This window comes from Molossus molossus, unplaced genomic scaffold (genome assembly GCF_014108415.1).
Source record: "Molossus molossus isolate mMolMol1 unplaced genomic scaffold, mMolMol1.p scaffold_m16_p_14, whole genome shotgun sequence".
NCBI lineage: Eukaryota > Metazoa > Chordata > Mammalia > Chiroptera > Molossidae > Molossus > Molossus molossus.
The window spans coordinates 89,684,721-89,711,452 of NW_023425349.1; the positions used below are offsets into that span (position 1 = coordinate 89,684,721).

At 52.8% G+C, this 26,732-nt stretch overlaps 1 protein-coding gene across 1 annotated transcript; it reads left to right on the forward strand.

Moving 5' to 3' along the window:
* The first annotated feature begins 7,812 nt into the window (after positions 1-7,812).
* On the forward strand, positions 7,813-19,555 carry S1PR3 (sphingosine-1-phosphate receptor 3). The gene is made up of 2 exons (XM_036262136.1): positions 7,813-7,988; positions 16,393-19,555. The coding sequence occupies exon 2, from the start codon at positions 16,525-16,527 to the stop codon at positions 17,659-17,661; it is 1,137 nt and encodes a 378-aa protein (XP_036118029.1). The 5' UTR covers positions 7,813-7,988; positions 16,393-16,524; the 3' UTR covers positions 17,662-19,555.
* Positions 19,556-26,732: the final 7,177 nt, after the last annotated feature.

Below are 26,732 nucleotides of genomic sequence, written 5' to 3' on the forward strand. Positions count from 1 at the left end.
TAGATTTACACCAAATAATTTTTTTAGAAATACAATTGATTTTTGTATGTTCATATTATATCCTGCAATCTTGTTTATTAGTTCTGGGCATTTTTACTTGTTTACTTGTTTTCTTTTTTGTTTTGGAAATTCTTCAGGATTTGTATGGGACCATCATGCCATCTGCAAACAGGAGCAGTTTTATTTCTCTCTTTCTGATTTATATGCCTTTCATTTCCTTATTCTGCTAGATAGGACTTCTAGGGCTGTGCTGAATGAAGTGGGCATCCTTGTCTCGTTCCCATCCTCAGGAGAAGGCATCCAGTCTTCCCTCATCAAGTAGGATACTAGTCGTAAGTTTTTTGCAGATGTTCTTTGTCATATTGAGGAAGGGCCACTCTATTCCCAGTTTTCTGAGAATTTTATCATGAATGGATGTTAATTTTGTCATGTACTTTTTTTTTTTTTGCATCAATTGATATGATTATATACATTTTTTGTAGGCTATTAGTAATATGGATTATATTGCTCAGTTTTTGGGTATTAAACCAGCATTTCATTACTGGAATAAACCCAACTTGGTCACGAGAATAATTATTTTCATGTATCTTTTTTTTTTTTTTTAATCCTCACCCAGGGACATTTTTTGATATTTTGTTCAGATAGAGTGGGAGGGAGAGAGAGAGAGAGAAACATCGACGTGAAAGGGACACATCGAGTGGTCACCACCCACACGATCCAATCAGGGCCAGGGACAAACTGCAACCGAGGTACGTGCCCTTAGTGGGAACCAAACCTGGGTCTCTCCAGACCGCAGGCCAACGCTCTAACCGCTGAGCCAAACCGGCCAGGGTCATGTATCTTTTAAAAAAATTTTTTTTTTCTTTATTGATTTGAGAGACAGAGAGAGAGATAGAAACATCTATGAGAAAGAACATCAATTGGCTGCCTCCTGCATGCCCCCCATTGGGGATTTGGCCCACAACCTGGGCATGTGCCCTGATCAGGAATCAAACTGGTGACCTCTTGGTGCATGGCTGGACGGACGCTCAACCACTGAGTTGCACTGGCCAGGCATTTTCATGTATCGTTGAATTCTAGTTGTTAATGTCTTGTTAGGAATGTAAGTGTTTATATTTATGAGAAATACTGGTCTGTAATCTTCTTTTTTCTTGTATCACCTTTACCTGGTTTTTGTATAAGGGTAATACTTGCATTATAAAATGATTTGGGAAGCATTTCTATTTTCTGAGAGAGATCATGTAGAATTGGTGTTAATTCTTTTTTATATTTTTCAGTGAAACCGTCTGGAGATTTTTTTTTTTGTGAACTCAAATTCCACTTCTCATTCAAATAGTTGATTTCATGTAAAAAGAATTGTCATAGTTTGTGCTTTTTAAGGACTGGTCCATTATCTCTAAGTTGTCAATGTACGTGTGTGGATTTGCTTCAATTTTTTTTTCCTGTTACTCTTCTGATGTCTCCAGGATGTGTAGCAACACCCTTGTTTCAGTCCTGACACACATAATTTCTGTCTTCGCTCTTTTTCACTTTGTTAGTCTGGCTACAGGTTTGTCAATTCATTGTTCTTTCAAAGAATCACCTCTTCTGTCACTGATTACTGTCCTATTTTAATGTAATACATTTCTGCTCTTATGTTTCTTGTATCTTTCCTTCTGTTTGCTTCGGGTGTATTTTGCTCTTCTTTTCTCTTTCCTTGTGGCAAGAACTTAGATTGTTCATTTGAGACATTTTCCCTTTTCTAAACTCAGCTTTTAAGAACATTTTCAATCAAGAAGAAAGACTTGTGCATGGTTTCCATTCAATTGATGTGGGGGGAAAGCTTTTCACATGTGTGCGTACTGCGTGAAGTGGCAGTTTCTGTGGCCCAGGTAATGGCTTCCATAGTTAACATTTTACCCACTGAATGTGATACAAGATACCAGCTTCCGATGTAGACCCTGAAGCTCCGAAGTTCAACTGCTTCTTTATTCCTTAGGAATGACGGTGGGCTCAGGACTCCCCACGTTCCTCCTTGCTGCAACTCTCTGGCCTGGCTAGAGGTTTCCCAACTGGACTGTTCCGTAGGGATCTGGGCAGCTTCCACCCGGCTCCCCCAAACCAGCCACATACAGTCCGGAACCAAGGGCAGATGTAGGGACTGGCAAGAGTGAGGGTCAGCAGATGGTGTCCATCCTCCTCTCCTGTCTGCCCTCAGGCTCCAGCTAAGTGAGGTCAAGGGAGCTAGGCCTTGGGCCTCTCCGCAGGTGTCCCCAGTACTGGTCATCCATGCATAAAGTTGGTGCCATGTTTTTCAAGAGAGTTGCAGTCTCCCAAGAGCTCAAATAGATCAACAAACTCCAAATAGTCTAAGCTCTCCAACTCTGCCACTTACCAGCTGTGTGACATTGGGCAAATGTACAATCGTCTCTGGGCCTTGGTTTTCCCATCTGAAAAATGGGATGTTGTTGCTCTTGATCTTATTGGGGTTGCTGTGAGGATTAAACAGTGGAGCTGTGTGTAGTTCTTGGAATGGTGCCCAGCACCAGGTCAGTGCTGATATTTGCTCTTTCTTCCCCATCAAGACTCCTTTAGTCTTTTCTGTTTAAAACCCATAGGCCTTTGATGTCAGAGCAGTCAGAAAATCCACAATTACTATTATGTTTATTTCCACCCCCGCGCCCAAAGAAACCCTTCTGCAGCCAAGAAAAAGCAAGATTATTCAACAATGTTGCAGACGCTCGTTCAAAAAGCCGGGGCGGGGGAGGAGTAACAGAACGGGTCCAAGCCGAGTGCAGACAGGTTTGCACACACCCGCCTGCCTCTGCAGCTCTGTGCATGACCACATAAACACACCAAGCGTTTGTGTTGAGTTACAGCGCAGACAGTGTGTACGAGTGTCTCCTGGAATCGGGAGAACTGCTCCAGCAAGCCCAGCCCACCGGTTCCCAGGCGTGGCAGCCAGCAAGGCAGGCACATTTCTGCACTCAGCTCAAAGCATCAGAGCTGCTGGAGGCTGAGCTAGCCAGTTGGTGGGACTCGGATGCAGGCATCACCATAAGCCCTCAGACCACTCTACTCCATCAAAAGAATGGAGAGAATCAAGGGTTCCAGTCCATTCTTTCTCCTCTTGCCGTCAGAGTAGGCAGGTTTCTACAGAAAACACACAAGTGTGCACGCCCACGAGCCCACAAGCCCACACTCGTCCCCTGGACCTCCCCAGGCTGAGTTCACACTTCCCTGTCTGCCCCCACTGGACCTTCTGCCTGGCCAACTACAAACCTGGAGGTTCCTACACCCTCCTCAGGCTCGGTCATGTGCTAGAACAACTCACAGAACCCAGGGAAACACTTGACTTATGTTTCTGGTTTATTATAAAGGATACAACTCGGGAACAGTCAAGCGGAAGATATGCGTAGGGCAAGGTATGGGGAGGAGGGGCGGAAGTCCCCACGCCCTCTCTGGGTGTGCCACCTTCTAGCACACAGACGGGTTCGCCAACCTGGAATCTCCCCAAACCCTGCTGTTGAGGAGATTCTGAGGTTTCATTATGTAGGCTTCATTGAGGAACTCACTGGCCACTGGTGAGTAACTCCATCCCGAGCACCTCTCCCCTTCAGCCCCAACCCTGACCGATTTCAGGAGGGCCAGTTCAAGAACCAGGGTCCAGGTGCTCATGTTCCATGAAGGGTTGGACACAACACCTCCCTCACAAAAGTACAGTCTCTGTGCAGCGTGCACACACACACCCAAACACCCAAAATACCCACACACATACCCATAAGCACACATTTGCACACACACGTGTATATGCACTTATATGCATACATATGCACATACACACATGCACATATGTATACACTTTTACACATACACACACATATGCACACACATAGTTACACATGTACATGAACACACATACCGGTTAGGTGTCTAAATGTTACAAACATCTTTACAAACTATGAAAGGTAAATAAAACAGTTCTGGGGGTCCCTGCCGGTTTCTGGCTGACGTTAAGAGTGGAGAAAGGGGTGCAGGAGGCATAAAGACGGGCAGGTGACGCAGTAGCCGTGGAAGTCACAGTCAGAGTCGTGAGGCTCAGCTCTGGTGGGTGTCTGTGAAAGAAGGAACACTTACTGTGAGAGCGCCGGTGGAGGCACGGGCTTCCTCCAGGCCGGAGAGGGTTAGTGTACACAAGGCCAGGTTCCTTTGCAAGTCCATATCCAGACCAGTGTCAAAGTCATTCCTCTCCAGCACCGCGCAAACGATTTCACTCGTGGTGACCTGTCAGAGAACCACGCCTGGGTCCCAACATTGTCCGGGGCTCCTTTCTTCCAGGTACCCCGCCCCTACCCAGAGCTCCCTCCACAGCCTTGTGAATTCACACCACACTGTCCTGAGTGCACGCTTGAAGAGTAGCCTCTGAAAATCATAAAAGACAACATGCACCTTTATCAAGGTCAGAGTTAAAACAGAGCGAAGAATAGACACAGTGCAGATTAACTCTGACCTAGGGACTGTGAAGAGTACCCTGGGATCTAGTGGCAGAGGCTGGGAAGGAGGAGGGGAGGTGGCTGCACTGATGGGTGGACGGGGCTGCCTCCCTGGCTGCTCAGCTCCTGCAGTCCACTTCTGCAAGGCGGAGAGTCTGCCCGAAAGCTCCCTGGTGGTCAGTCTTACAACTGGATGTCCTTCAATCACTCTGCAGCTGTTGCCAAGCTATAGGCGCTAGTGTTGGGAAAGTGCATGTATTTCCTGTTTTAAAATTACAAATAAATATATAACATATTTGTTCAAATGACATTCAAGTTTGGGACCCTGTGGCTTTCAAAAGTATGCAGATATACATCATACTATCTTTTTATTTTATTCCCATAAACCTAGCTTTGATTTAATAGCCTGAGTTCAGAGGTGGAGAAATATTTAAGGTATTTAGTACATGACATTTTAGTTTTCTCCAACTTTTATAATAAAAAATGTTTAAACATATAAAGAAAAAGAATACACTGTACAGCTCCCTCCCCATATCCACCACCTAGATTGCTAACATTTTGCCATATCAGCTTTATGTGTATATACATTGTTTTTGCAAAATAATTTAAGAACACATTTCAAACATTAACACATTTCACCCTTTAATAGTTCAGCAGGAAAATCCTAAAAATAAGGCTATTCTCCTAGAGAAGCATTGTGCTATTATCACACCTAATAACACTGACAATAATTCTGTAATATCACTCGATCCTCCATCACATTGAAACGTCCTCCAAATTGTTTTTCGTGATGGTCGGTGACCAGGAGCTATCAGGCTCCATGCTTTGTTATGAATGCTTGTTGCATTGTGTCAGCTGTTTCTGTACCAGAACTATTCTCACCCTTTTTCTGACATTGATCTTTTCGAGGAGACCAGGCCAGTTGACTACAGAATGGCCACTCTGGGGACTGCTTCTGCCTGGTGTCATTCACCTTCCCTATCCCCTCAACTGTCAACTGCAAGAGCAGGCTGCTGGCTTGACTGGTTCAAGGCCAGCGCTTCCAGCCAAGCACAGCATCGGCGCGGTGGCGTGCTGGAGTGCCCTTCCCACGCGGTCAGGTCGGCCCCGTGTGCATGACTCTTGTTACACATTCACATACTTGATCCTGTTACACACTGGATCCCGTTACATACTGGGTCACGGGAAGGTACTGGAAGCCACTGAAAATGAGAAATGTTTTCCTTCACCAGTTAGCACTGTGTGGCTAACCAGTTCTCCACATTGCCACCTCTGGGTGCATTAATCACTTGGTCGGACCTATTTCCAGAGGGCTGCAAGATGAGAGCATGCTAAATCTCCCATTCTGGCTACATTTAGGGGCTGGCATTCTTCTGTAAAGAGCTTTTCCCATTAGCATGGGTGCAGAGGCGGAGACATGTATTCACAGACTCTCAGAGAGGACTGGCTATCCTCTGAGAAGCAGTGCGAGTGAATGGTCTCCAGGGGCTGTGTGGGAGCTTGGAGGGGCGCCTGTCAGGGTCCAGTGTCTGAGTTTTAAGGCCAGGAGCAGGGAGTGAGTGGGGGTGGGAGCTGGGTCAGTGAGAGGACTGGACTGTTTGTGCCGAGAGTTTCCCAGGACAAGGAAATCTTTGGGGAAAGGACCCCTTGTCAAAAGAGGTTTCTGGAGTGCCACCGTGTCAAATCCTGTGTTTCCCTTAGGACACCTGTGGCAAGGAGCCCAATATTTTTTAGGGCTTGTGGAGTCTGCACACACAGGGCTAGTACACTATCTTGTTGCCCTGGTGATAGCAAATGGCCCCAGAAGGACAGTCCCTCCTCCCCTTTTTTTTGACTTTATGCTGTAGGAGTCGGAAATGGAGACACGCTGGGTCCCACTTGCAATTTGAGACAGAAATGGTTTCTGAGAGCTTCTACAAGACACTCGGAGAGAGTCTGGAAGGCCAGATGCTGAGGGGGTCAAGGCAGCACAGGCAGCGTGGGTTAAGGGCAAGAGGGACAGGCGGCACCCGCTTCCACTGACCCCAAGGGCGGGCCGGAGCTCGGTGCCCCTCTGCCCTCTAGCCAGTGTTCCCACGCCACGGGAACTATAGAGAAAGCCAGCGGACGTGCGGGAAGTCTGTACTCATCTGGGCTCACACCCACCGCAAACAGGGATCTGCTCCCAGCTCCACCGAAAGGCTGCTCTGGGCTCCTTCTCCAGAGGCAAGAGGGCACATGATGGGCAGGTATCTGAAGGAGACCCTTCCCCACGATTTCCCACCTCGCTCTAGGACGCCTGCGGCTCCAATCTTGTCTGCTCAGGAATGTACAGCCTCGTTTTGGATAGAGAGCCTCCTGGTTCCCGCTTCTTGCGGCTCTCCTTTTCCTCCCCTCCCCCTCGCCCCAAGCCCCAGGGCAGGCTGCGGTGCGCACGCACTCCAGGGCCGTCACGTTTCGTCTCCCATCGAAGGTTAGGTAGTTGCCTCGGCAAGGAGCATCTTACTTGATGACAAAAGAGACGATCCGTGCGTGGGGCGGAGGGGTCGCTGAGATCGCCCGCTGCAGCTTCGTGTCCAGGGTGGGTCGGAGATCAGAGCGCACGGGCCGGAGGAGCGGACCTCTGCACCGGGGGCTCCGAGGCGGAGGCAGGCGGCGGGCGCTAAGCCCAGTCTGCGGGGCGCTCCCCTACAAGCCAGGGTCGGTCAGCTTCAAGCGAAAATGATCTTGATCGAAACCATAATGATTGTTAATAGTCAGAACTGGCCCAGACACTCGCAGTCAGCACACCCGGCCCAAGCCCAGCCCCGGGTCCAGTTCGGACCTGTCCCTGCTGGGTCCTAGGGTCCTGGGTTCGGCGCTCGGAGCTAGCCGGACCGGCGCAAGGTCTGGAGGTCGACTTGGGGCAGAGGCAGAAGGTGAGCCGGCCCCCAAAGCACTGCGGGGAGCGCGGGGGCTGGGGGCCGTGGAGAAGAGGGGCGGGGGCAAGCGGCCCGGACGGCCGCGGGAGGCTGAAGGCGGGGAGCCTGGCGAAGGAATGTGGGGACGGCGGGGGAGGGGGAGGGTCGGGCGATGGAGACCCGGCGCGGGAGGCGGGGGCGGGGAGGTGGGGACAGGGTTGAGAAGGAGCGGGGAAGTTGGCGAGCGGCGCCGGGAGGTGGAGGTCGGGGGTGGAGGTGGGGACGTGGAGAGAGGGAACGGGGAAGTTGGGTCTGCGGCGCCGGGAGGTGGAGGTGGAGGTGGGGCGGGGAGGCGGGGAGGCGGGGAGGCGGGGACTCGGACAGCGGCCCGCCCCCGGGGACACTGGAAAAGTTTGCGCGCTGGCTGGCGCCGGCAGAGGCTGAAGGAGCCGGTCCTGGGAACACGCGACGGAGCCCCGGAGCTGAATGTGGTAGCAGGTCGAGCCCGAGCGAGACCTCCAAGCCGGGGTACGAACCTCTGAGCCCAAAGACTATCCAGGTGTCTCAACCCAGCTCGCACCTGAGCGGAGGAACGGCTCCAGGATGCCCGCCGCCCTGGTACCCTTCCCAGACGGAGGTGAGCCGGCAGGGCCGGGGTCGCGGACTCTGGGGTGGGCAGGGGCAGCTGGGCCCACTTTTCTCACGAAATCTCAGCCTGTTTCGGGAGCGACAGTGGCCTTGGAGGACGAGCACACCGCAGCAGCATCACCCCCTCATTCAAACCGTCCATTCCCGTGACCAAGCCACGGCAGGGGGTGGGAGGTGTGTGTGGGGTGGGGGTGGGGGTGGGGGTGGGGGGCTGCTTTTCTTTAAACTACCATTGGAGTCTTTAAACTCAGCTGCCTCTCAATAACCTGAATGAAGAAGTGGCTTTTCTTAGAGAAGTTCCATCTGTCGTTTAACTTGGACAATTAAAAAGTTAGGCGCGCCCTGGCCAGTTTGGCTCAGAGGTTAGAGCATCGGCCTGCGGTCCAGAGAGACCCAGGTTCGGTTCCGCTAAGGGCGCATACCTCGGTTGCAGTTTGTCCCTGGCCCTGGTTGGTCGTGGGGGTGGCAGGCACTCGATGTGTCCCTTTCACGTCGATGTTTCTCTCTCTCTCCCTCCCACTCTATCTGAACAAAAAAATGGAAAAATGTCCTCCGGTGAGGATAAAAAAGTTAGGCGCCTTCCCAGAATGAGGACCTGGGGATTCTGGAAATGTGTGGTTGTGGTCATTCTTCTGGTAAAAATCATACACGCCACAAAATTCCATTTTTCTTTTATTTCCCAAACAAAGCAGTCAGGGCTGTCAGAATCAGGGCTGGAAGGTCAAGTCCCGGTGCAGTCAGGAGGCGCCCGCGGAAAGTAAGTGCGCTGTGTTCAGACGTGCGATGAAGCCTTCTCCATGGTGCAGGGACCTGGCTAGCTTTGCCATGTTTAACCAGGTCTCCAAATGGTCGCGCGCTCTCCCTCTGGGTGTGTTTCTCCCTCTCTCTCTCTCTCCCTGGCACTGGGCACTTCCAATGACATCTTTCTTTGTGGTGTTTTTATATTTAGATGTAAAAGAGGAACTTCTTGTTAGAATTTTTCAGAACACGGTTTGTTTTGAGGACAAAACAGCATGAACAGAAGCTCTTTGGGAAGGTTATTTCAGACAATAGCAGGTCCATCCTGCACAGAGTCCCTTCCCCCAGCTGGAGCTCCGGGTACGTCCAGAGTTAGGAATTTCTGGACACAGAGGCCGCAGACATTGTACGGAATCACATGTTCGTACTTTATCTTCTCAGCAATCTTTTCTTCACTGATGAAATCTTGCAGGCATGACTAAGGAAAAGGTGATTCCTAGAAAGTGCAAGGGCAGGGTTGGGTCCTGCGGATCTGGGACTAACCAGGACGCCATGCCGTGGCTGGTGGTGCTGGTGCTGGTGGTGCATGTAGAAGGGCCTGGATCTGGACAGTTTCTCCCTTACTTGATGCGGAGCTCGATGCCAGTATGAATAATTTTGTTGTCACAGAGGGCCACACATTGGGTTTTCTCGGTCAGCAAATATTCCCCTGGGCTTGCTGCTAGTCCAGCCGCTCTTGTAGCCCGACACAGGAGATCTAAAATCCGAAGTCAGCCCTTCTGCACCTCTCGAGATACAGACCCAATGATTTCTCACCCAGTTATCATCTTTGAAATGCCGCTTCCTCTTTATGTTTGTGAATTTCCTTAAGCGCATGGCTCCTAGTTTTATATCACACGTATAGTAGAAACTCCCGTTTTCCTGTAGCAGGAGACTGACATACTGATTAAACTTGGTTTATCAAAAGACGGGACTGACTGTCCTGTCTCTGGAATCGTGACACACTTGATTCCAAGGCATCTCTTCCACCTCCTCAGGATGATTCAGTCTCTGCAGTGGGTGCATATCTTTTTAGTACCAAAAAAAGAGAGAATTTGAGCATGTCATAATCGTGAAAAATCTGGGGTTGCCATCTTGTAGAACCCCACTTTGCCAGGACTTGGGATCGTGACTGCGTGCTGACCCAGCCGAGGCCCCCCAGGCCGGCTGGAGACGTGAGCCAGGACCTACGCGTAGTGCTGCGGCCCCCAGAAGCCCATTCCCAGCCTTGGCTTCATGATTCTTTTGTCATTTAGGGAGTTGTCGTGGGATTCCTGTGCCATGTATTTTCTGTTGGAGTAATCAGTTGCCTTAAGAGAGTTTCCGTAGCTTTTGGAGATGATACGATGATACACTGGGTGGGATCCTATCTAGTGTCCATTAATAGTACGTTTCAGTTGTTATTGTTACGGCTACTGGACACAAAGTCGCCAATTCTGCTTTGTTTTGGTACTATCCTATTTTTGAGGAATTGAAGCTCTGTCTGTCAGAGCCCAGGCAACAGGTCAGTTAGGTCAAATCAGCTACAAGATGCTTGGGGGACAGTGTGGCGCCCCGTGGGTGGGTCCCCATCCCAGCGGCGCAGAGAGCTGGGGCGGGCGTCCTGCGCGCTGATGAGGCGCTTTGGCCTTGCCGGCGCTACTCCATTCCCCGGGGGCAGAGTTTTCCGTATATTCCAGGACTTCGCCAGCATAGTAGCTAGAAGCTACTGGGGATGCTTCTGTCCCCACTGAGGCGAAGGACATGTGGAAGGGTGGTCACCTCCAGAAAAGCTTATGGTTGATGTGGTGGATGGGGCACAGGCCTCTTCCGAGCTGTGCCGCCGAGGACAGCCACCGCCACAGCCTCAGCTCCCTCCGGTTGCTTTCAGACGGCAGCTGGGAGACCAGAGGTGGCCCCAGCAGGGCAAGGACAGCGCCCAGCGCACCAGCCACACTGGCTCTGCCTTGGGGAAGATGCGAGGGACCCAGCTCTCGGGGCTTCCTGGGCAGCACGCCTATTTTTTTTAAAAAATATGTTTTATTGATTTTTTTTTTTTTAGAGAGAGGAAGGGAGAGGGAGAGAGTGATAGAAATACTGATGAGAGAGACACATCAACTGGCTGTCTCTTGCATGCTTACTGCATGCCTCCCACATGCCCCCCAGGCAGGTGCCCTGACCAGGAATCGAACGGCGACCTCTCGATCCGTGGCTCAACGCTCAGCCACGGAGCCACACCGGCTGGGCGGCAGAATACCTCTGATTTGCACTTGCCTTCAGTTCCACACACCCCCAGTGGTCCTGTGGCAGTCTCGGTAGAAAGTCAACCCCGTGCCTTTACTTAGAGCAAGCAAGGAAGAGAACGTGTGACAAGCCTAGTTGAGAAGCAAAGACAGTGAGACCTCTTGTATTAAAAGCAATTATCTTCCTATGGACGAGCCTGGATGCCCAGGGGAGTGAGCTTGGGACGTGAAACCCTCGCCTGGGTCATGCTCCGCAGCGTTTTCCTCCCTGGAAGCCCCTCCGCTGGCCTCGAGCAGTGTGCACGCGCGTGAGGCAGAGTGTGTGAAGCCTCTTGTGTGAACTGCCCCTGGAAGCAGAGCGTCACCTGGGAAATGCAGAGCCAGGGAAGATACTCACAACCACAGGACTTTTGCTGCGGCCGTGAAATGGCCAGCTCATTATTTCCTTTTGAGAGAAAAAAAATCTCGCTTTCCAAGAACTTTTGCTGCCGGCAAATGCTTGGTGTGTTCATTCGGTTTGGAGCAGCAACTAATTGATTTTCCTGGAAGACGGTGCCTTTTAAAAATACTGCATCTTACGTGTGACCGGAGAAATTTCTCACCATCTTCGTTTGCTTTTCTTTTTTGCATGAGAGAGAGAGAGAGATCCCAGACTTTGTGGAAATCGTTTCCTTTGCTTTTGCTTCTTTTTATAGTTTGTTTATTTTTCAAATTGACATAGAGAAAGTGAATTAGTGTGGAAAGCACATCTGGAACCCATCGGCTGCCCCGGGCTCCCCACCCCCAGGATGTACTTTCTTGGAATGGAGGGAAGAGGAGCACCCCAGCTTGACAAACTCCCACTGGGGTGACATACCTCAGAACCACCCTCCAGAAGGAATTTTATTCCTCCTTTGTAAAAAGAAAAGGGCTGGTTGGTGTTGAAGCGCCTGGAGGTAGACTGGAACCGCAGCTGATGAGGGCAAAGTGAGCCCCGCAGGAACCGTCTCTGGAGTGGATAAGGGAGCCTCCTCCAGGTGAGATGCGGGGAGGGGGGGCGAGGGGCTCCAGGCTGGACAGATGGACATGCCAGGCCAGCGGGAGGCCGCAGCACTGTCGGAACCTGGATTTGTTGGAGACACGGCCAACGAGCCCGCGTATCTGTTACAGCATGCCCAGCTTTCTGCGGATGTCCGAGACCAGCCCGCCCTCATGTCCCAGCGTCGGGCTTGAAGTGTCCAGGTGACATTTAAGCAGCGATCAGACTTGTACAGTGTTCCTGCCAGCCCCAGACACCAATCTATTAAAATAAAACACAGTGTGGCCATTTGTGGTGTGTAAAGCTCGCCCTCTGGGGCACTCCCGCTCCACGCAAACAGTGGCGGGACGCCAGCAAGCCTGGTGAGCCTTGGGGGCCTCGGCATCAGAGCCCACACACGGTACCCACAACAACATGCTCGAAATCAGTTGCACTGTGGACTTACAGACACGTCCTCTCACAGGACGTGGGCATTCAGACACGGAAAAGCCACGCGTGTCCACAAACAAGAGACAGTGCCTCTGTCCGATCAGTGTCCATACACATGACTGGCAGGAGCTCCCCTCCGGAGGGAGACCCAGGCACAGCTGTGTCCTGCCGGCTCCTTCCTGTGAAAGGCAGCAGCAGGCCCACTAGGGAGTGAAGCCCAGACAGCGGTCCCGTTTGGGAGTGGGCAGTGACTGGCAGGGGCTCGGGGGCACCTGAGAGCCAGCCTCGGGTGTTAGGTTGGGTGGGACAACTGGCCCCTGCAAGATGCTTTGATCAGGCACAGCAGTGTTCAGACGCATATAAAATTAGTCTGGCTTTCAGCCAGCACTTGATTCTCAGGATGGGTCTACTTTCTACTGTTGAGAATCCAAAAAAAAAATATGCTTTTAAATTCCAAAGACAACTGGGTAACTTCCAATTACACAAAATGTGGAGACACATTTAGCATAAAAATATTCTGGAAAAAATATGCTCCTCGCCCCAGCCAGTGTGGCTCAGTTGGTTGGGTGTCATCCTGTACACCCAAGGTCGCTGGTTCGATTCCTGGTCAGGGCACATGCCTGGGTTGTGGGCTTAATCCCCAGTGGGGGGCATGCAGGAGGCAGCCGATCGAGGTTCCTCTCTCTCTCTCCCAAATAATCAATAAACTATTTTTTTTAAATGCTCCTTGAGCTATGAATATTTACTTAAGGAAAATGATCAATCAAACAATGGGAAGATATGTTCACCCTCAGAATTCATGACTTTGAATTCTGGGTCTCTGGCACATCTTACACTGTTTTTATTGTGGTTGTTTTATTGCTTGTCCTTAGTTTTATGGTTTGCTTGTTTTTTTCTGCTTTGCTCAATTTTATCAAAACTCCACGTATGCAGGGGGAGGAAGAAAAAGATGTCAGCCTGCAGAGCCGTGGTCTCTTCACCCTCTGCTCGCTGCTCCTGGAGAAGTCCAGGTCCAGCAGGTTTAAGGGACTCACTTCCCTTCTGTCCACTTCATGGCACAGCAAAGGGTCTCGGGTGTCGGGAAGCCACGAGGTACATGGAATTATTATGGGGAAACTGAGGCAAGAGGCCAAGCCTCCAATGTACCGTGGTCTCGGAAACCTCTCTGATGCCCGACGTCCGAGGTCCCTTCTCCCGCACAGGTGTGAATTCACGGACAATCCTCAGGGCTCACCCTGTCATTCAGATGCCCTGGGGCCAAGTCTGTTATCAGGGCGCACCTGCCGTTATCACAGAAACCCCTGGCGGGGAGCAGGGAGCGGATGTTCAAGAGACAGTTTGAGGCACACTGGAGGAGGTGGAGTAGTGGACAGTGGGTGGCCACCTGGACGTGGCAGCAGGTGGCCTGGTGGGGGGTGTGCTCGGAGGGCCCTCGGCCAGCGCTGGGGGAAGGACGTGCTCAGGACGCTGCTTGTTTATGGCCTGGAGCCCCCCGTGTTTCTCTTCCCTGCCCTTGTGCTGGGCCTTTCCCACGAACAAGGACAGTGGTGTCATGGGCGCTTTCCGCGTGGGCCATGCTGAGCGCCCTCTCCGTGGGCGTGCCCTTGGGGCAAGTTCTCCTGGGCGTGGTGCCGGCCAGGAGGCTGTGGGTCCTCACCCCTGCTCACAGATGAGCACTGCGGAGCAGCCCTAGCCAAGGCTCCCACGCTCACTGGCACCCGAGTGCCCAGTGCCAGGTGCCCGGGACGCTGTGAGTGCCACAGCGTCAGCGTGTGGGTCAGCGGTGTGGTCTCAGAGACAGTCACCAGGCGCTGGGCTGATCCTAGAAAATGTCGCAGAGCGTGTAGCATTTGACGTGGCTTGAAGGACTGAAGGTTCCAGTCAAAGTGGGGGAGGGACACAGACAAGGGGGCTGGTGGGAAAGCTGCCACCACGGTGACCTCTCCCTGCGGCCTCGGAAGAACCCATAGAGGTCTGCTGTCCTGGATGAGCCTCAGTCCAGGTTGGGGGTGGGGTTCCAGGGCTGGGGCAGCTGCCTTCTGCCCAAGGCAACAAGGTGCCCCGGCCTGAGTGGGCCACAGCCGGGGAGGCAGCCAGGGAGACAACAGGTGCCTCCTCCAGCCGCCAGGGCTGTTCCAACCTCAAACCCGCCTGCTGTTCCTTTTGGAAGTTCGAAGAGTTTTCTGACACACTTGGCGTTCAAGCTGACCTCCACGTCCTCCAGGGCCTTAGCTGTCATGGAGGGGCCAGGGAAGGTCAGGGCAGAACGCAGGCGTCAGCTCGGGTGCCAGGCCCCCCGGGCTCCCAGAACCAGTGCGGGTCGAAGCCCCTGGAGGCTGGATGAAACCCCCCTGAAGAAGCGGGGGGCCACCTCTGCCCAATCTCAGGACCAGGTCCTCCAGACGCATGAAGGGAGGGGAGGCCTTGACTGCATCCTCAGGCCTGCACCAGCATCTGAGGGGCAGGGAGCAGTCACCTGGAGGGTCCCGTGGGCAGGGACCCGAGGTCCTTCCAGACACTGAGAGCTGTCTGGGCTCAGTGAGTAGATGAGGCCTTCAGATCCCATCACACCCCGAAGTACAGAGCCCCAAATCATGGCAGAGGGTCCATTTGCCCCTAATCTGGGTTGTGAGTTAAATGTTAAAAAGTACGATATGACTGGTGTGGCTCAGTGGTTGAGCGTTGACCCTGCACCAGGAGGTCGCTGGTTCGAGTCCCGGTCAGGGCACATACCCAGGTTGTGGGCCCGATCCCCAGTGGGGGGGTGTGCAGGAGGCGGCCAATCGATGTTCTCTCTCATCCATGTTTCTATCTCTCTTTCCCTCTTACTTCCTCTCTCTCTCAAATTAATAAAGAAGAAAAAAATTTTTTAAAAAAATAAAAATAAATGTTAAAAAGTACAAAAAGAAACTTCACTGGATACACACAGTGGACTGTTTTAAATTAACCTCATTGGATGTGAGTTAGACATTTATATATTCAAATAATTTAAATGTAGAGTTGGTACGTCCACTGACCAACCTTGCACCTTGGTGGTTGGGTCTACTTCGCCCTGGAGGCTGACAGCAGGGTGGGGAGTGTCCAGGATCGGCTAGGGGAGGGTTAAAATTCAGGGCCGTCCAGGGCTCGCTACCTTCACTGTCTCACTAGTGCTCCAGGGTGGTGGCTGCTCTCGGCCCACGTGTGCGGATTTGGTTGTGGGGTTTAGACAGTTACAGCTGACGCTCAGGCCTTCGGGTGCTAAGCCGACTCAAAGTCCACGTGCTTGCCCTCGCGTTCTCCGCCTTCCTCCAGCCTCACGGAAGCGGGTTCTGCCTTCCCAGGTGTGCGCTCCTCCTCCCAGCTCTGCGCGCACCCGCCAAGCGGCTCTGTGTCCTCAGCTGCCCTTCCTCAGGTGGCAGCGTGGTCCGTGGTCCGAGGTCCGTGCCGGGGCTCCCAGCCTGCAGGCCTGTGGGCCATCAGGATCTGATTTCTGTCCTTGGCCCTGGTTGGTTGCAGGACAGGCAACCTGGGAAGTGGGGGCGTGTCCTGCGATGTCACTAAGACTCCCCAGAGCACCTCTGGAGTCCAGCCTAGTTTTTCGGCCTGAGATAATCCTCAGTTCCTCTCGGTAGCCGAGAAGAATGGTTCTCCAGCTCCCGTGTGGTAGGTGAGGGCTAACAGACAGCACTTCCAGAGGGAGGCATTCTTCGGGTCTGTGCGCGGGGGCCGGAGTGAGTGGCCGACTCTGGCGCTGAGCCTCCCTCCTGGCAGCCGCAGACCCCAGCGCTTCCAGGTCCTCCGCAGCCACTTAGGAACCTGGCCTTGCTAAGAGGCCCTGTCTGAGCCGCCGAGGACCAGCTGGCCCTGTGCTTCAGCGTTTTGGGTGCCTTCTCCCCGTTTTGCTGCTACCCTGCTCTTAGGTGGTGTGTCTTATCACTGGGATCCCCTCTCTTTCTTTCTTGCAGGAGCCCATTCTCCTCGCCCCAGCGGGGGTCTGGCCAGGACCCTCACTGCAGCCTGAGCCTCTTTGCTAGACATGGACGTTCCCAAGGCGCCCTCTGGTGGATTCGGAGCTGACCGCCCGTGAATTCCAAGTGATGTCCAGGGTCCCTGTCTCGCGCCCCAGACCCTTCCCTGGGAACAGGACTCTGTACGAACATTACAGCTACGTGGGCAAGCTGGCCGGCCGGCTGAAGGACGCCCCCGAGGGCAACACTGTCACCACGGTGCTGTTCTTGGTCATCTGCAGCTTCATCGTCCTGGAGAACCTGATGGTTCTGATCGCCATCTGGAAAAACAACAAATTTCACAACCGCATGTACTTTTTCATCGGCAACCTGGCCCTGTGCGACCTGCTGGCTGGCATCACCTACACCGTCAACATTCTGATGTCAGGCAAGAAGACGCTGAGCCTGTCTCTGACGGTCTGGTTCCTGCGGGAAGGCAGCATGTTCGTGGCCCTCGGGGCCTCCACCTGCAGCTTGCTGGCCATCGCCATTGAGCGGCACTTGACCATGATCAAGATGAGGCCCTACGACGCCAACAAGAAGCACCGAGTCTTCGTTCTGATCGGGATGTGCTGGCTCATCGCTGTGTCGCTGGGCACCTTGCCCATCCTGGGCTGGAACTGCTTGCAGAACCTCCCCGACTGCTCCACCATCCTGCCCCTCTACTCCAAGAAGTACATCGTGTTCTGCGTCAGCATCTTCACCGCCATCCTGGTGACCATCGTGATCCTGTACGCTCGCATCTACTGCCTGGTGCAGTCCAGCAGCCGCAGGGTGGCCAGCCCCAGCAACCCCGAGCGCTCCATGGCCCTGCTGCGCACCGTGGTCATCGTGGTGAGCGTGTTCATCGCCTGCTGGTCCCCGCTCTTCATCCTCTTCCTCATCGACGTGGCCTGCAAAGTGAAGGAGTGTGCCGTCCTGTTCAAGGACAAGTGGTTCATCGTGCTGGCGGTGCTCAACTCCGCCATGAACCCCATCATCTACACGCTGGCCAGCAAGGAGATGCGGCGCGCCTTCTTCCGGCTGGTCTGCAACTGCCTGGTCCGGGCCCAGGGTGCCCGCTCCTTGCCGGTCCAGCTCACTCTCGATCCGAGCAAAAGCAAATCCAGCGGCAGCAACAACAGCAGCCCCTCCCCGAAGAGCAAGGAGGACACCCCCCAAACGGTCACCTCGCCTTGCTTGAGTGACAGAAACAGAACCCTGCAGAACGGGAGCCTGTGCAAGTGAGGGCGTGGCCTCGGGCTGCGTCGTGTCCGCAGCAGGAGCGGCGGCCCCGGCGGCATGTGCTTATCTGTCGCGGGGCCCAGCAGGGCTTTGCCAGAGCAGGGACTCAGGAGATCTATTTTGCCTACAGCCTGCCTGGTGTGGCCTCTCTCTAGGCTGGGACTGGGGCTCACCCACCCATCTCAGTGTAGAAGCATTCCTTGTCCGCTTCAGACTCCCAAGTCCGAATGTGCCAAGCTGCCGGGGGCACTGCCGCCCTCCCGAGTCCCTCCAGCGTCCGTGTGCTGCGGCGCCCCGGGGTTTCGTCCCGTCTGCTGTGGGCGTGGGCAGAACTGCTGTCCTCGCTGCTGGTCACAGGTAACACGAGCAAAGCTCTGACCGCACCGCAGCTGTCAGGACCTGCCTGGGAACGAGGTGGACGCCACTCCCAGCTCACACAGACGTGAAGTCTGGAGTTGAGCAGGGTTTTAATGCCAAAATTCTCAGAAAGGCCTCGTCCCAGGCCGGCGCCAGAGCTGTGGGTCTGACCTCGCACCGTCCTGACGCGTGCCCAGGAGCAGGCCGGTGCTGGAAGGATCCCGGCAAGAACAGCCGAGTTCCGTGGGTGCAGGTCCCTGAGGACCTGTCCCGTGTCCATGCAGTTTTAAGGACCTCCGAAAGCCAAATTATGTGATTATTCACAGGTTTCCCCAAATCACAGAAACGTCGATGAAGGTTTTCCAGGAGCCGGAGCCCCTGACCAGCTAAGGAATGAACCCACTTGGGAGAAGGAAAGCTGTTTAGTGGAATATTTCTACTCAACGAGGACAGGTTCACAAAGCAGCACTGCGATCCCATGTTAAGGTCAATTCTGTGTCAGGAAAGCACCGTCTGTAACCCTGTGTTGCCCCATCCGAGGGGCAGGGGCCGGCAGCTGGGTCGTGGCGCCCGGAGAGCCGCACCCTTGGCAGGAGCGGAATGTGAGCGGTGGCTTCCTTCGGAGAACTGAGCTGTTGTACTTCTTTAGCAAAGCTCGACGCTGTGCCCTGTCCACCTTGGAAAGGGATTCCCCGAGGCTGTTCCCCAAGGACTCTACACAAACACAGACCGATGAAAGGAAACACATCCGTAAGCACACACACGGTTGATGTAAAAACAAAACCCACAAACCTTCAAAAGGAGTCTTACTTGGGGGAAGCCTCCCAGGAGAACCCCTGAAGTTTTCAGGACCCGTGAGAGTGTTACCCAAGTAAAGACGAGAGAGTAGTCCTAACACTACATTTTATGGAGCGAGATAGACCCCGTTCTGTCTGATGCAAGTTCCTCTCAGGACGGGACGTTACCAAGCATCCTGGGCAGCTCCATGTATTGGCCGAGACTCTGCTCACTCTCATTGCTGATGACATAAATCCTGTTTGTAAGGAGACGTTCTTCAGAGGTTGGTTACCTACTTTCCATCCCCGAAAAGGAGCTTATTCTTTTACCGCGTAACAGGAGAAACCCAGGGCATTCCTAGAAAGCTAAGCACTGAGGGACTGGGTTAGGAAAATAGGCATCAGAGAGTCAAAATGTCACATATGACATTCCCCTCTGGGCACATGTCTTTAGGACTCTCCATCATAGTTCTGAGTTGCCTTGGGGGCCCAGACCTCAGGAGCTACTATTAATAACACTCTGCACCGTAGCCACAACTTCCCTTGAAATAACACAACATGTTCAAGCAATTTGAATGAAAAGTACTCAAAAAAGGAATATGTTCATTTGCTGTGTGCCCAGCGTAATCAGCTCTAACTCAGTGTGCGCTCCTAACCAGCTGGCGGGAGGCTGCTCAGAGGCTGGCTGTTTCAGAACCACAGAGAACCTGCCCACTGGGTCTCATTCAGTTAGTGACCTTTATTATGTCCTATGTATGTTTGTTACAAAATAAAACCGGAAGCTTTTTTCTAAGTGTTGTTGGGAGTCTGTGCAGGGCTGTGCACGCAGTGCACAGGCGGCGGCTTGACCTCTCACCTGGGACCCATGTCCCATGAGAACTAACCCAGCTCAGCCCTGGTGACCTTCCCACCCTGTACTCCCCCTGGGTGCACCTGTTTTTGTTTTTAACCCTTACTCGAGGATACTTCAGATAGAGTGGGAGAGAAAGGGAGAGAGAGAAACATTGATGTGAGAGGGACACATCGACCGGTTGCCTCCTCCACCACCCCAACCAGGGCCAGGGACCAACCTGCAACTGAGGTACGTGCCCTTGACCAGAATTGAACGCATGACTCTTTGGTCCGCGGGCTGATGTTCTAACCACTGAGCAACACCAGCCAGGGCGGGTATATCTTGTGTTCAGGGAAGCCAGGTGCAGCAGGGCGCTTCCACCAATTTTCTTTTTCTTTATTGATTTTAGAGAGAGAGAGAAAGAAGCATTGACGAAAGAGAACATTGGCCACCTCCTGCAGGCCCCCCAGTGGGGATCAGGCCCACAAGTACAGGGTGGGCATGTGCCCTGGTCGGGAATTGAGCCGGCGACCTCTGGGTGTATGGGTTGACCCTCGGCCACTGAGCCACACTGGCCGGGCTCACCAGCTTCGATAGGTCGGGCTGTTTTGAAGGTCAGTAGACTGCCCTTGGACAGGGATGGTGGTGAGGGCCTGGCCGTTAAGTGAGGCCAAGAGACAGGATGTGTGGTTCTGTTCCACTTGCAAAAGGAGAGAAGAGGTCAGAACTGGCCCGTTCCCAGCTTTCTCCTGTACACACGGTGTGTGTGTGTGTGTGTGTGTGTGCGCGCATGCGCACTCACGCACGTGTTCTGTGTTCTACAGAGAAAGGGGCCAGCATTTGGCATACCTGACGTAGTGGTGATGGTCGTGAAGACGTCTCCCCAGCACAACTGAGGACCAAGCCTTCTGTCACCTTTGATTCTGCCAAGGCCAGTCAGTTAACTTAGTCCCTTAGGAAAGCCACTGCCTAGCTACCACGTCACCTGCAGCGTTGGCCAGCGGCAGGGCTTGGTTGTCACTGTGCCAGGAGAACCACTGAGGGTCTGCTTTCTGTGGAAGGTCTCACACTCCCTCCCCCTCTGCTGGGGCAGTACAAGATCCACCATCCGAATGCCAGACTTTTCATGATATCCTTTATTGCCCACAGGGTTACAGCGACAGTCATTTAAACAATGGACAATGTAGAAAACAGCTGTTATCTCCACCCTTGGCCCCTGGTTCTTCCGAGCCTGCAAAGAGCTTTCTGCAGAAATGTAACAAGGTGTGTGGTGCAGAAAGCGTCCAGGTTCCCAAGTCCACGCTTTGAAAGTGTCTCTGAAAGTGCCGAACCTCAGCCCCGTGTTTGAGTCAGAAATGCACACACCACTGTTCTGAAAACGAAGGCACGTTTCTGATGCCCAGTGGTAAGTGCAGCATTGCCAACATGGCGACCGCCTCCCCCTGGGCCGCAGGGATGCCTGCAGCCCCTCTCCTGGCTCCCCCAGACCACAGGGAGGTGCCCAGTGGCCAGGGAGGGCTCGCGGCTGAAGGAGTAAAGTGGATTCTTGGAAGGAGTGGAGGGAATCCAGGCATTTGTCTTCCCGTTGACAAGCTCCCAAATAGCTAAATAGCTTCAGTGTTAGCATTTTTCATGGAGTGGAGATTAGAAGACTTGAAATCAGTTTGTATTTCCACTCCGCAGGGATTCCAAGGTCCCGTCCTGTGACAATACCGAAGTAGAAAGCCGTGAGCTGGTAATAAGCCCAGACAGCGAACTTGACAGGAATACTTCTTTTCACAAAAGTTAATAGAAAACCAAACACAAACATTTTAAATAACTGGTATCAGTATGTATAATTTGTCATCCAAATGCTTTTTAAAAAAGGAATACATCTTATTATTATGCATCCAATTTGTGTGGAGTTCTTGCCTCATCCTTGGATTGAAAGATCAGATGTTTTAATTCTTGTGCAAATCTGAATACAAAGAACATTCACATACTTAATTTACAGTATTTGTTCTAGAACGAGTTATAGTCAAAAGTCAAATGAACAGAGAACATTCCGTTGCAGTCGACACAGAGTTGTTACAAGATAATTTTGTTTTCAGGATGGATTTTCCCATTAGTTTTTGCTTTGTTTATTGTCACTTAATTGGGTGGCAGGTTGTGGTGACCTGTCCTGGGTGTGAATGAACCACCTCCAGCCTCAGGACCACAGTGAGGGCTCCCGTGTGCAGATTTTTCTACCAACAGCATTTCAAGGTGACTCAACAAAGCGGAAACTTGGAGATTTCACTGCCCACGTGAAACTGGTACCTCCAGCCTCTGCGGGGGAGCCCTGTGTTTAGGGGCCTGAGGGATTCGTGTATGTGGGGCCCCTGTGAATGCGGGAGGAAGAGAGCCCTCACCTGGCCCCGCAGGCGTCCTGCCTCCCGGGCCTGGCCTCCTGCACCAACACTCCCATCTCATCTGCCCTGCGCTGTGCAAAGCCTTCAGACCCCCAGACCCACCCAGGAGCTCGGGTCTCCACAGTCCTTCTGGCCACGACACCACCAGGCAAGTCACGCTAACACCCGGTGTGCGTTTCCTGCCTGCGGGGCCACGCTGGCCGGCAGAACCCTTCGCTGCTTCACTTCCCTGTCCCGGGAGCCGAGCACGGTGCCTGGGCACAGGCACTGGGCTGCAGATGAGACCAAGAGAGGGCTGCTTAGAAACAGAACTGACGACTTCAGGATGGGGGGTAGGTAACCGCGGTATCACGTCCTCCCACGACCACATCAAAGTCACAACTCAACTACAGAACAACCATCATTCAGAACCGCCTGAAATCAAGCTGAATGGCAGTCCTACAACTACGGAATTAAAGCAGCAGCCACATTGAGACTGGTAGGAGGGGCGGAGGGGACAGGCTGGTCCCATGTGTGGCGGATAAAAATCAGGAGGACACCTCGCTGGGAAGGTCCTCCCTGAGGACTGAGGGGTCCCCATCCCACACCAGGCGCCCTGCTCAGGATTCCAGTACCAGGAAGAGAATTCCCATAACCAGAGGGAACTGAGGCTCAGGGAGGCTGAAGTGGCTGGAGCCCCAGGCAGCTCCTCTTAAAGGGCCCGCACACGGACTTGTCGGACTCTCTCCCTCTGAGCTTGGAGGGGAGGCAGCTCGAGGGGCACCAGAGACATTCAGGGAAGAACTGAGCTGTTTGGCACTGGAGCAAGGGCTGGAGAGGGGGCTTTCTCTGGGACAAACGTGCTGTCAGAGGCCTTTGTTCCTTTGGTGAGCCCTTCCCTGGGGCGGCAGACAGTCGCCATATCTGGGACTCCAGCAACCTGGCTCACACTGGTAGCCCCACCCTGCTGACTCCCTGAGGCCCCGCCCCACCCAACCTTCAGGCCAACTCAAGCTGTTGCCAGTTGCTTAACCATAGGATTGGCCTGTCTTGGATCCCACTTCAGGTTTTCCTAAATTCTTTCAAATAAGCAGCATCTGGTGTCAGCTAGCCCCATACCTCTCGTTAAGTAATACACAGAAACAAACACAGAGAGGCAGCCGAAATGAGGAGACAAAGAAACAGGTCCCAAATGAAAGAACATAACAAAACCCCAGGAAAAGAACCAAGTGAAATGGAGATAAGCAACCTAACAGATACTGAGTTCAAAATACTGCTTATAAGGATGCTCAATGAACTTAGTGAGGGCCTCAAGAGCATAAAAAAGGACCAGTCAGAAATGATGGATGCACAGTCAGAAATGAAGGAGGCACTAACTGAAATAAAGAATAATTTGCCCTGGCCAGTTTGGCTCAGCGGTTAGAGCATCGGCCTGCGGTCCGGAGAGACCCAGGTTCGGTTCCCGCTAAGGGCATGTACTTTGGTTGCAGTTTGTCCCCGGCCCTGGTTGGTCGTGCGGGTGGCAGCCACTCGATGTGTCCCTTCACGTCGATGTTTCTCTCTCTTTCTCTCCCTTCCTCTCTCTCCCTCCCACTCTATCTGTACAAAAAATGGAAAAATATCCTCAGGTGAGGATAAAAAATAAAAGAATACACAGATTCAGTAGTAGAGTAGGTAAAGCCAAGAAGCAAACAATCGATTTGGAATATCAGGAAGCAAAAAACACCCAGTAAGAACAACAAAAAGAAAAATGAATCCAAAAAAATGAGGATAGTGTAAGGAGCCTCTGGGACAACTTCAAGCGTGCCAACATTCGCATCTTGGGGGTGCCAGAAGGAGAAGAGCGAGAACAAGAAATTGAAAACCTATTTGAAATAATAATAGCAGAAAACTTCCCTAACTTGGTGAAGGAAACAGACATACAAGTCCAGGAAGCACAGAGAGTCCCAAACAAAATGAACCTCAAGAGGCCCACACCAATACACATTATCATCAAATGCAAAAGGTTCAAGACAAAGAAAGAATCTTAAAAGCAGGAAGAAAAAGACAGTTACCTACAAGGGAGTTCCCATTAGGCTGTCAGCTGATTTCTCAAAAGAAATTTACAGGCCAGAAGGGAGTGGCAAGAAATATTCAGAGTGATGAAAAGCAAGAACCTACAACCAAGATTACTCTATCCTGCAAAGCTGTCATTTAGAATTGATGGCCATATAAAGACTTTCCCAGACAAGAAAAAGTTAAAGGAGTTCATCACCACCAAACCGTTATTATATGAAATGATGAAGGGTGTTTTTGAAGAAAAAGATCAAATATATGAACAAACAAAATGGCAATGAATACATATCTATCAACAATGGACTCTACAAACAAAATGAACAGGCAGAGCAGAAACATTCTCATAGATACAGAGAACACTTTGCTGGTTGCCAGATGGGAGGGGGATTGGGGAATGGGTGAAAAAGGTGAAGAGATTAAGAAGTACAAATTCATTGCTAGACTGACAAACCTCAAAGGGAAGGGGTTTGGGGGGTGGGAAGAAATAAACCAAAGAATTTATATGCATAACCAATGGACACAGACAATAGTGTGGGAAAAGGTGGGAGGGGGGCAGGAGTGGGGAGGAGGGGGTCAGTGGGGGAAAATGAGGAACATCTGTAATACATTCAACAATAAAGATTAAAATAAATTAATTAATTAAAAAAAAACAACTCTGAGAACTGGAGCCAAACACGTAGCCACTGGGGGAGGACAGCGCTCACCCCGCCCCCCACAGCAGTCGGCCAAGGGCAGGGCTCTGCCACCCCTGACGTCCCATCATCCTCGCTGGCCTCCCACAGACACTGCGCATGCTGGATGACCACAGGCACGCGCCCTCCTCACCTCTCGTCCCTCAGTCCTCTCTTTCCCTCGTGTCCCTCTGTCATTCCCCGCAGTGGACCCTGGGGCCCCCCTGCCTTGTTTCTGCAGCAGCAGGACCCCCTCCAGGGTCTGTGGGCGCCAGGGTGTGGCAGTCCCCCGACGCAAATCTAACTTTCTATTCTTGTCAGTCAGAACACCAAAGCCCAGGGAGGAGTCCCAAGGCGCAAACTGTCCCGCCAGCCTTCGCGTGTACAGGCAGGTGCACACCATCATCGTCAATGCAGGTACATGTATGCTTGTGTACAGTGTGGACTGGCGTTCACGAGTTCTTGTGTGAAGTTCAGTTTCTCTGGCTGCTAGAGGATGTGCCAGCGTTGAAACTGCGTGTGTGGCTTGTGAGCCTAAACATGCGCAGGCCCATCCCGGTCAGGTGTGGCTGGTGGGCGGCGTCGCATCTCCCAGCAGTGAGTGCGTGGAGGCATAAGTGCTTATTAACCTTCCACTTTAAACTCACAGCACGGCCCCCGGGATCTGTGACATGAAGTCGCAGGAACGTACAGGGCGGGGCAGAAGTCGGTTTCCAGTTGTGAATATGTGAAACAGATTTTGTTCTTGCAGTATTACTTATTAATGATTGTATTAATTTCCACATGAACACTGTAACCTGACTTTTGCCTGAATCCTGTGTAATCACAGAGGAGGGATGCCATCAGTTAGGGACATATAAGGGCTGGTGACTCACAGCTTCCGGTGGTTCTTAAAGTCTAGACTGCCCACCAGCATCACCCACAATTTATTAGACATGCTCATTCTCGGGCCCCACGCAGACCCACTGAGTCAGGGACTCGGGAGACCCAGTGGCTCCGATGCCCGCATCCCACCTGAGGCCTGCTGAGCCCGAAGGCCCGTCTCTCCGGCCGGGGACTCCCCAGGTGTGCACAGGTGTGCAGTGCTGGGCTGGCCAGGCGAATACCTCACTCCATCCTGCCCCTGTGCTCAGCTCCACGGTGCGTCCAGCCCTGCCTCCCGCCATCCCTGTGGCTCGCTCTCTGCCTCCCGTGATCTGCCTGCCTGGTCTTGTTCTTGTCGGCTTCCTTCCCTCCCTGACCCCTGGGCCACCATCCGGAGAAACCACACACAGGCAGAGCCTCTCTCAGGGTCTGCTTCTGAGGGCACCCCAAACTATACAGAGGAATAGAAACATTTCCGGGGTGCCCATGTGAATGACTCAGGCATGCCTTTATGCATTTTGGGAAGAAGATGGAGAGATGTAAAACCAAGGAGGGAAGAACCACTTGCCATTTCCATTGGGGTGAGCTTTACACACAAGCCCTAAAGGACCCTAGTGAGTCCTGTGCTCTGTCCCAGATTCAGCCAGTAACCTCCTCCTGCAAGTCTCCTGGCCCCAGTTCCCTCGCTGAAAGACGGGTCCCTCCAGCTGCACTATCCCGTGATGCCCCCTTGCTCCTGGTCCTCTGGGGACAGAGACAGTTTCAGGCCAGCCGCCTTCCCCCTCCTTTTTCTCAGGACCAATAGAAGCTTCACTGCGGAAGCAGAGTGTCATTCTGAAGCCCAAAGCCAAGATGTGTCTGTGTCCTGCGGTTACTTTGTTGCAACATCTGTCCACCATTCTCTTAGCCTGTCCAAGCAGGTGGGCAGCATTCACAGGAGGGCAGCCTGGCAGCCAGGGAGCAGCGACACATGCCCGTGTGTGGAGCACCTGAGGAGACCACTGAGCCATTTCGCCTCCCCCACAGGCCTCACTGCAGGGCCCGCGCAGCCCTTGGAGCAGGCCAGCAGCCTCGGCCGGGCCCCACAGCTGGACGAGGCGCCCTCCGCTGCGCGTGCTGCCCGGGGTCTGCGCCCTGAGGAGACATGCCT